General features: G+C 41.5%; 1 protein-coding gene across 1 annotated transcript; it reads right to left on the bottom strand.

Annotated features, from left to right (window-relative positions):
- Positions 1-973: 973 nt before the first annotated feature.
- Positions 974-9,407, bottom strand: Mlc2 (myosin light chain 2). Its single transcript, XM_071599037.1, has 6 exons — positions 9,300-9,407; positions 4,802-4,972; positions 3,979-4,159; positions 3,566-3,638; positions 2,692-2,912; positions 974-1,364 (listed from the first exon to the last, which is right to left on the bottom strand). The coding sequence occupies exons 1-5, from the start codon at positions 9,300-9,302 to the stop codon at positions 2,738-2,740; spliced, it is 603 nt and encodes a 200-aa protein (XP_071455138.1). The 5' UTR covers positions 9,303-9,407; the 3' UTR covers positions 974-1,364; positions 2,692-2,737.
- Positions 9,408-10,622: the final 1,215 nt, after the last annotated feature.

Below are 10,622 nucleotides of genomic sequence, written 5' to 3' on the forward strand. Positions count from 1 at the left end.
AAGAAAAATATAGCATATGCGTGAAGAAAAATTCAAATTTTTAAGTTTGAGTAAATTTTGTGTCAAACAAAATATTTGATGACTTAAATGAATGCATTTGAATAAATATATTTTATTTTTACGCATTTATTATAAGCCATGAGTGATTCATATGGCAAATAATGACGTATTGTGCAAGTGTACGGTAGAGTTCACTTACCTTTTAACTGCCGTGAGATGCTTAGGAATCCGTAGAATAGATTTCAATGTTCACGACGTATTTAAGGCAAGGAAATAATTCAAAATAAATTCATTAAATTGTCCCTAAAATTATGCCACATCGTCAAAACGTGGTGAAAGTTAATTTTTAGGTAAAATCATTGATTTTCTTTTTATAAATTGTGAATTTGGTGGGAAATTAGTTAGTTTAAAATATTGATCTGATCATTAAAGTTCCGTGCATAGAATCTTTTAGAAAATATGATCCTTAATTGATCAGCTCTGAGTTAAAATTTTGAATTTCTTTCCCTTATTATTCGACCATTGGAATGACATTGCTTGATACTCTTTATGTTTGCCAACGACGTATCAAACAAAGCCAAAGTCAGTCAGAGATTTTCATCGTATTTTGAGTCAAAAGTGTCATACTTTTTTAATGGTGCCTTTCAAAAACTCTAACTACATTTGTGATATACCAAACCATAAAGAATGAAAACGTCAAAAAGATTATTTTCTCTTTATAATTCTTAAATTGATAGATGTTCTTCTTTTTGGTGCCATGTCATTTTTGGTTTTTAAATAGTACTCATATCCGTTATAGACTGTGCCATAGTCTCTCTTTGGGCTTGTTGTGGTCTTCATCTGCTCATATTCCTTTGAGTATGGGGGAACATTCTGAGCATTTTTTTCTTTCTTTCATTATTTTTCTCTTTGGTGTTAAAACAAGGTATTGTTCTCTCTCTGGAAGCAGGGACTCTCATTGCAAACGTGTGGATTTTTATTTTATTTTTATTGCGACCTCTTCGATGTCATCAGGTGACCCGTGGCTTGGTACATAGAGCGTTGGTGGGCCATATTGAGCGGCTTTAGTCCGAGGACCCGTTACCCGGGCAATAACGGGCGATGGCGAGGTGATGAGTGATATGATGATGTCGATGTGATGTTGCGCTGCGATGGCGATAATGGTGATGAAAGCGGTTGCTGGTGCTTGGCTGCTGGAGAGGTTGGCCGCGGAGGAGATGGTCCCGGTTGGCCCTCCGATGTCACACGCTCCGAGGTCGGCGTTTTCGAAGGATGGAAGGTCACCTGATATGTCTTGATGCCATCTTGTTCTTTTCATGGCGGCAGTGGTATTGTCTATGCACCGCGACACAATGCCATTGACGCTGAAATACAAAAAGATGAAAATATTCGTTATTTTAAACGTTTAGATTTTATGAAGTACGATACTTTAATTACCAATAGATTAAATTATCTCAATAGTTTTAATAGAACATTTTAGAAGCGTCGGTTATGATAGCATTCATTTTTATTTGAAAAAAATTTGCCAATTATTTCTCCGTTTGTCATCTCTCAACGTTATTTAAATGGTTTCAATGAAAACAATACGAAAATAACTTGAAAACGTCGTGTATCGTGAAAAATAACCTTTCAATAATGGCGCCTAGTGGAGTTGAGATCTTATATTCAGCCGACAACATTTTCGGTTACAGTGGATAAGAATGCTATTGAATAATAGATAGCAGGTGAAAACTAAGTGAATTGAAAAGATGGGGATGATTTTGACTAAGATTGGAATTCACGATTCAATATGAGTACATCCCCGGTAGACGAGAAGATGCCCTTAGAATGAAAGGTATCGTGTCCTGCTGTTTAGGCAACACGCCGCTCATAAATGTTGTTTTATGTTGCATAAGCTTCAGGAAAACTATTTTACACTCATTCAAAATCTAAGCAATGTTTCATTTTACATATATAGTATACGTGCATATGTGCTAAACTAAAGCTTTAAATTCGCATATGTTTCACTTCACAGCTAAATTTTCTTCAACGATGAATAATTTGATGAAGTTTAAGGGAGGTTGCGAGGTCCGTCGTCCCTTCAGAGTTTCAGTTTATCTCTTAACGCCAAATTTTTAGACCAAGATGTCCATGTGTCGAGAACTTGTTTCAAAAGGATTGCCTCATGGATGGCATTCTGTTCAATTTTCAATGTGTTTGTTAACCATTTTGGAAAAAAAAGTATTCCGATTCCTGACACGCACCGGAAAAGTCTGAATATTCGTTCCACCGCTGCCTGACAACACGCCTGTATGAATCATACCTAGTGGAGAATGTAGAAGAATGCCCGAAACATTACAGTTTAGTTTGCACGAAGTAAAAAGGTCCGATTAACAAGGAAGCATTTGGCGATTTAAGTGCGATAATTTTAACAGTTATATCACATTCGTTTGCAAAATCTAAGTTACGCACGAAAACGCGCCCATTAAAGGTTTTTATCGATCACAGAAGTTGACGCCTCAAGATATTGCCGCGTGAAATTGCAGAAAAATGAAGGAAATGCATTAGCGTGAGCGAGGATTCTTGCTTTCTCATCTCTGTAGGTTTTCTAAGAGTCTCCTCCGGCAACATGGACGCTTGCAAAAACGAAGCCGAAAGAGGGATTATTTGTTGGAACAAGAGTGGGTCGTGTCGCTGAATCCATATGCTCACTTGTTATGAACGCGTGCGCGGCTCCGCGGGAATGGTGTCCTGGGGCTTAGGCAGCCTCGCCTTCGCCTCCCTCCTCGCCCTCCTCTGCACTGGCAGTCAGCATGGTGATGAGCTTCTGGGTGTCAATGAAGCCCTTGTCATCCATGGTCATTTGTTCGTAGGCATCATCAACCTCATCGCTGGAGAACTTGTCTCCCCAGGTCATGAGAGCGTGCCTCAGCCTAAAAAAAGAAACAAGATGTTGACCGGGTTATTTGTGTTCACGAAGTTCCATGCATCACGTGAACTAGCCCTTGTGGTTTAAAATAATCTGACATCACTAAAAATGTCACCGATCACGCCTCGTTCATGTTATCATTAAGTCACAAGAGTCACCGAGAAAGAACAATGTATATTTATGGGAAAATATTCAAGATGACGAAAATCATACTATTTTTTTAATAGAACTTTGCGCGTTAGACAGTGTAACAATTACAAGACGTTAATCTAATTCAGTTTAACTCAACGATTACGGTTCATTTCCCACATTTTGAACTTTCAATATATTACTGAACGAATGCTATCCCTATTAAATTTAGTGATTTTTTAAAGTTAGTTTAAAGCATTATCCAAATTACCACTACAGCAGATTACCGTCGTTTCTTTCCTTTACATGTTTTTATTTAGGAAATATATCTTTTAATGATAGTAAGGTATAAAATAAAAGGTGCCTTTAAAACTCCCGAAAATATTTGTAGTTGATATAACAATAAGCGTTAGAAACGTCTAACGATGATCTCAAAATGTAAAAATTACTATTCAACATGAATGGGTGTAGTTTAAAAACGGTAACCAAATTTTATTTTAAGGAGGGTGAGAACAACTCAATACTCACTTCTCGCTGTCGATCTTGCCTTCATCGTCGAAGGACTTGAAGGCTGCAATCACAACTTCGTCCTCGTCCGATCCTGCAGAGACACAAAAGATTGCGTTGTGAAATCAAGTAAAAAGCTCACCCCGAACAGGTTAATTTAAGGTTGCCGATGCAATATTTAAAAACTATCATTTCACACCATTCGTGAATTTCTAACGCCAGGGTAGGAAATAAAATCAAAATATTCCAATTGGAGAACTATTGAGATTGGAGGACTATTAATTCAAAACAAGTTCCGTGTGAAAACGTACAATTCCATTACAAGGGAGGAATTTTTTTGGATGAATTCGTTGAAAGACATTCAAATTTTATGACACTAGGGGTCATTAAAATAAGGCTCGAGAATGTTTAGTGGAGTAGGAAGTAAATCTAACCTCCAGACATGCGGTTGGCGAAAAGGGTGAGCAGTTGGGTGAAGTTAATTGGGCCAGGTGCCTCGTTCAGCATCTCGTCCAACTCCTTGTCGACAGCCAATCGGCCAAGGGAGTCGAAGGTGGCGCGGAGGTCGTTCTTGCCGATGATACCGTCCTTGTCGGCGTCCATCAGTTGGAAGGCCTGCAGCAAAGGAGGGGGGAAATAAAATTAGCGGTTGAGGTTATTTCTCAAAATATCTCATTTGGTTAGGGGCAAATAAAATGAAGCAATCGATTTTTGTCTGGTTATTTGGAAAATTAAGAGGAGAATAAACCTCGAAAAATAAAATCATAATATTTTATAATATTTAAAAAATTTAATGAAGCTGTCACGAATATGGTATTAAAACTCCTTGTTTTGTTGACCTCAAAATGAAAATGTACATTTCATTCCTTGATATTTATTAACCTTAACAATAGCAATCATTTTGAGTTGAGTAAAATTGGATCCGTTTTCTTATTATTAATTGAATAAACTTTGGAAAAATAATTCATCCATCCATACGTTAATTAGAATTAGGGGTTTCTATTTATTGATCTAATTTAGACACAGTTTATTTTTGTGCTTCCGGTGGCCTGTGCTTCGTATCGGAACGTATCGTAAACTTTTCTCAGACGTGAACTAAATTTAGAATCCCGTTCCCTTCACGTTACAAAATGCTTCGGATAAATCAAAGAGGAATTGAGGGAATGGGGGAAATTCCCTATATTATATGAATTGTCTCGCAAATGAGTCGGTGATGGGATGGTATGGGGGTTGGATTTATTGGGGAAGGACACTTACCTCCTTGAACTCGGCGACCTGCTTCTGGGAGAACATGGAGAAAACATTGCTTCCGGTACGCTTGGCCTTTCGTGACCCGCGGGATGACTGCTTTGCTTCTGCTGCTGGTTCTGCAGCTGGGGCTTCTGCCTCTTCCTTTACCTTCTTCTTCTTCTTCTTCTCCTTGTCTGCCTGCAATAACCCACCAAAGGGACAGAGTCGGTTATTGGCGGGACTTCGTCAACGAAAATCTGTTCGTGCTCCATTAAAAATTGAATGTCCGAAAATTAACTTAAGATTTTCCATATCATTAAACACGGAGTTAAGCAGGAGCTCGCAAACGGAAATGAGAAAACGCAATTTTCAGTGTGAATTACAAATTAACGTAGGAAACGGTTCGTGTTAATCTTTAGAAAAAAGTTTTAATCTAATTAAATTAGTTTAATTTAATTAATTAACTAAGAAGAAGGGTGTCTAAAGCTGGTAATCGCGAGCTGTTAAATTTAAGAGTAGTAAGTAAGTTTAAGTAAGTTGTATGTGGAGTAAAGAATTTAAAAGCTATCAAATGATGAATTTAAGTAAAGGTAGGGAATGTCGAATGAACTGAGCTTATGTAATACATGCAATTGCTGGGTACGATACAGAATGTTTGGAATTTTTGTTTGGTTTCATCTAATTTCTTACCTATAAGATAAAATGACATAAATCTTGCAAAATATGTGGAATCGCCTAACTAATCGTGGAAGTTTCCGAAAAAGTGTTATATGCGTTTTTTTTCATTATTTCCCATGTCATTTTTTAAGTGTCAAATGAATCTTAACGTCACCTTCTTTTTGTGTGTGTAAAGAATGTAAAACTGACTTTTAAATCACGAAATAGTGATTATTGTGTAATAAAGATAACCGGAGGTGAATTGGTAATACACTACAGGACCATCTCTTTGATGCTATTTTAAATAAATTAACACTTCCGATATCTTTGATTTTTATTTATGAACTTGAAAAAATTAAATTTTAAAATTATTATTCAGTATATCCTGTCTTAATCCCTACGGACGATGCCTTCTTAAATGCGAGTTATTACTTAAATGTTTTACTTAAAGTTTAATAGATCCTTTCCTATTGCTTTAGAAGTCACAGATGTATTAAGTTTTTAATTTGCTCATTATTTTAGAAGATAATCTGAAGGTCAATAGTTTTGTTTGGTTTTTTTAAATTTTTAAATTTTGTAAGCATTGCAGTTTTCTTAGAATATCATTATCATGCCTATGGAAACTTTCCATCAACGAATATTTTTTAGCACACCTATATATGATTTAATGTAAATAAATATTCAAAAAGTCATTCATTTTCCAAAAATTATTTCAATTCCATAAAATATTTCATATTTTATTATTTTTGGTTGCAACAGAGTAGCATCTGCGTCACTATCGAACGCTTATACATTCCATATTAGTCAATCACTGATTCCCGAAGTGATTGTGTAATAAACTGAAATCTATGTAACAGAATAACATTTAGTTTATTTCTACCTCGCATCCCATATTCTATTTATATTATGAAGTTGTTAAAAAATAAATATGCATGGCCGATTGACCCGCTCGTAAAATGCTTTGACGTCATACCCGAATAGATACGAGGCAAAAAAAATGAACGACAATTTCCTAAAGTATTCGCTCCCGTGGCATTTAATTTCCTGTGGAAGAATCATATGTATTTATTTTATTCCACTTTGAATGGTGAAATAAATATTATTTACCCTTGTTGTGGTATTTTTTTCAGAGCATCATGGGCGCCCAATCGCAAATTCTAATTCGCCAAAGGATCCCCTTTCATCGTTGGTGAATTTCGGGATGACCAGAATAGGACGCGAGCGAAGGATCGGGACTGAAAATGGCGGTTTGTGAGAGGGGGGGAGGGGTCCGGAGGCGGGCGAAGGGGTGGGGGAAATATGCGTGTAAGTGGGTTGATGAGGCGGGAGAGGGTGGGGGTGGGTGTTTGGAGGGGGAGGGAGGGCACGTGAAGAATAAGCCATCCGGGAAGAGTGCTTGAAATAGTGCCCGCGCGCGAGGACGGACTCCAGAAATAGAAGATTGGGGTGGCTGCAGCCAGGAGCACGTTTTAAAAGGAAGGGAAAGGGGGGGGGGGAAGGGGAATGGGATACGGCCGTCTGGTTTTTGTGAGGAATAGTTTGGAGCGAGCGTCGCAGGGTGTGCTAGAAAGGGCCCCCCGAAAGAAAGAGGTCGCGGGAGAGAGGATAGGAAGTTGTGGAGGAGGGGAGATGGATGGTGAGAATTCGTATGTGTCCCCTCGCCCGGTTGACAGGGAAAGAGGTTAATTGGAAATTACTGCATTCCGAGGAACTTGGCGAGGGAATAAGGTGTGTCTCCCCACCACTACTACTTTTTGATCCTCGTTTCGTATTATTAACTCTCGCAATTCGGGAGAGTCTGCCGTTTCGCTTCGCAATCCAATCGAGACGTCCTGCTGATAGGTGTGATGATGACATTGGACTGAACGCGCAGATGTGGGTCTCTACTCGCGTAATTGACCTCTGAAGTTTAGGAATATCACACTTGGGATTTTAATCTCCCGCCTGCGTTTCAATTATATTACTTCTCCGATTTAGAGCTCAGCACGATGGCAAACGACCCTTTTGGTCGTAAACATTATGTTCCCTCAATTTAGACAGAAAGTTTTTTTTTTAATATATACTAGCCATAATTAATCAGGTGTTACCAAATAATTTTTTAATCGAACAATATCTCTCGAAATTCAATTGAATTTCGAGTAATAGCGTTTATATTTTTTTGCCTTGCCTCTTCGATTTACATTTTATCTATGTCTAACTAATCAATGCTTTACATCTATCTTAAACGCAGTTTTTGCGAGAAAAGGTTTTTAGTTTTAAGGCGAGATTCCTGTCATTTCCTGCATCCACTAAAAAACTGTAGTTTTCTAATTATTTCGTGATCATGAAAGGGTGATTTTATTTTCAAAACATATCATGTCTTTAAATATTTATCTCTAATCTTAACATCTTAGGACGCAATTATTATTTTACCAAAACTGGCCTTTTGTTCGAAAGAATTGCGCTGTTATGATTATTTTGCTGTAACTTACCACTTTATCGAGGTATGTTTCAGAAAAATCCTCTCAGAAAAATATTCTTTTGCTCTCCTATTCTATATTGATTCTAACATATTTTAGAGACGAAAAAATATCAGTTTCACTCAAAGCATAGCTTCTATTTTCATACGAAATGCTATCAATCAATTTTTTTGCCCAATAGATTTATTAAATGATATTTGATGTCATATTCATGCGTAATTAAATGCATACCACATTATGCAGACATTGAAATTAGATCAGTTGGAATAATTGATAGAATCTCAGCTACGAAATTAATCAACCCATTTAAAATACATCGTACCGGTGCTAGCCAAGTTCCAAAGGAAGAAATGGCGTTATTTTTGGCCGAGGACTGCTGAGTGAATGACTCAATTAACTATAGAGGGACATGAACGTTCTTGGGTATTTTATTTAATTATAAACACCTATTCATCGTAGGTGTTGAGATAAAAAATCTAGATGCAGCATTATATTTTATCCAAATACGCTCGAAGCTAAATCCTCTGCCTAAATTTGAAACATTTATCTTTCCTAGGAATATTCTATATTTTCCATGTTCAAATAAAACCCTTTCTACGTTGTCTGAATTGAATCACCCCATATTGCCCCACATACTTTATGCAAATACTTGAAATTCCTTTAAGACGCAGTTCGCAGGGAGGAACACGAGGTAATTTCTTCAACGTAACGGGGGCTTTGTCTTTTAATCTCATTACCGTAATCCTTGCATATCAGGACTCACGTAACTGTAAACACGGAAGCTCATTTTATTTTTGGCAGTTGATCGAGGCCAATTAGCAGAATTTCTCCCCCTCCCCCCGTCTCATCCCCCCCTCCCTTCCATGCTTCTGATGCCCATTTGGCATGCTTCGCTCGACTATTGAGTGGGTGGAAACAACATCCAGGTCCACAGCTTATGCTCCGATGCACTTCCCGTCGAAATTTCGGTGTCCGATACACGTTATAGTCGTCCCGGGGATTAAGATCACTTTCGCCGCGAATGTCGACCGGAGGTATTCGGGCTACGGGAGTTGGAGGCCCGCCATCCAATCCGCCACACACCTCCACCGGCAGCACCAAAGGGGACACTGCATCGCGCACCAGTAATCCTCTCGGGCCGCGATCCTCCTCCTGCCGCGGCAGAACACCGAACATCGGTCTCCGTATCCGTTTGGCGGGGAATTCGCACCCCTTTACCGAACTCGCACCGATTTTCATTCCCCATCTCCGATTCCTTGCGAACACGTTTCACGGAAACTACACACGCTCCTAGCGAACGCCGCGGCGGCGGTGTTCCCGTCCTGGTGGTCGTATGTGTGCACGTGTGTGATGTGTGCGTGTGCGTGGCACTCCCGTCCCCAAAGGGAAGAGGCCCGTCCCCAACTCACCATGTCTGCTGCTGAGTGGTGGAGTGAGAGTCCGGAGCAGGCGAGCTGTAGGGCACAGTCGGTTAGAACCCACTGAGGAAGCGGCGACGCGGGGCTTGGACCTAGGTGCCTTTCCCCCCACCCCGGGGGCCCTCGCTCCCCTCTCCGCCTCCCCTCCCCGCTCGGCCAATGGGAGCCCTCCGGAGACGCATCAGCGGGTGGGTGAAGGGGGATGTAGCGGGGAAGGGGGCGGCGTAATAGGGGCTCAGCCGCCACACCGTCGCCCCCACCCCGACTCCCTCCGCAGAGTCCCTCCCGGGCCCCCGGGCGGTTACAGCCACTCCGCGCCTCCCCATCGCTCCTTATTTAGCCAAGGCGAGGACCACGCCTCCGGCGGCAGATCTCCGGGGCCCTAAGGGTGTGAGGAGAGAGAAGTTAACGGCACGGGGGAGGCGGTGGAGGTAGGCTGGGGGAGAGAATGAGAGACACTCCGACGGGGGAACGAAGTGCGTCCGGATGGACGTCATATTCGGTCATCCGGACGGTGCATTCTCCGCATTCTTCCACACGAGCGGAAAACCGCCTACCATTCCATCTCTAATCATTCCCAGAGGGGGGTTGGGAGGCTTTTCGGGTGGCGTTGCGCAACGGGGGCGATCGTCCGGTGCCTTGGATCCGGGGGTCCCGCTCAAAGGGGTCATGTCGGTTTGGGAGGGAGGGAGGGAGGATGGAGAGTGTGGGGAGGGGGAGGCAGGTGGATGCGAAAAGAATAGTCCTCCGGCGAGGGTTGGGGTGGGACGTATATCCCGGAAGGATTGGATTGGTGGTGGTGGTTGAGAATGGCATGTCTCGGGGTTTTTGGGGAGGGGGAGGATGGGGCAGGCGATTTGGGGGAAGGCGGGGGAGGTTTGTCGAGACGTGAGGGTACATCCGGGTGCCCAGCATGACGATGGCGTGCCAAACCGTCGGGGAAAGGAGGGGGTGGAAGGCAGAGGGTTGGAGAGGGGAGTTCTCTTTGGGAAAGGAGGTCAACCACGCACCGTCTCCCCCTGAAACGGGATTTGAAGAGACCAAGAGGGAAAGAAGGTGGCCCCAAGTAGTCCCGGCAGGGTGGGCAATCAAGGGTTCTTCGCGTGGTCTTCTGTTTCAGGGTTTATTGTCGCCACGTGCATTTTTAAGAACAATCTACATTATCGGGGCCCCGCCCGAAGTCTTTCGGGAATCGGATTGTTACGGAAGTGCTCTTTAAGTGGTAACTAAGCCGAAGTGAGAGGTTCGATTCCTGGATTTCAATGCTTCCTCTCTCTCTTCCAAATCCTGTCCGGGTAACCGTCACTTGGAGTG

The sequence above is a fragment of the Hetaerina americana genome, unplaced genomic scaffold (genome assembly GCF_022747635.1).
Source record: "Hetaerina americana unplaced genomic scaffold, ioHetAmer1.1.p SCAF_100, whole genome shotgun sequence".
NCBI classification, from domain to species: Eukaryota; Metazoa; Arthropoda; class Insecta; order Odonata; family Calopterygidae; genus Hetaerina; species Hetaerina americana.

Bases quoted from the DNA above. Each gene is read 5' to 3' on its own strand.
- Mlc2 (XM_071599037.1), bottom strand. The intron at 4,160-4,801 runs GTAAGTGTCCTT...CCTTTGCTGCAG, and splicing joins AGGTCGCCGAGTTCAAGGAG to GCCTTCCAACTGATGGACGC. The intron at 2,913-3,565 runs GTGAGTATTGAG...TTCTTTTTTTAG, and splicing joins GGCAAGATCGACAGCGAGAA to GCTGAGGCACGCTCTCATGA.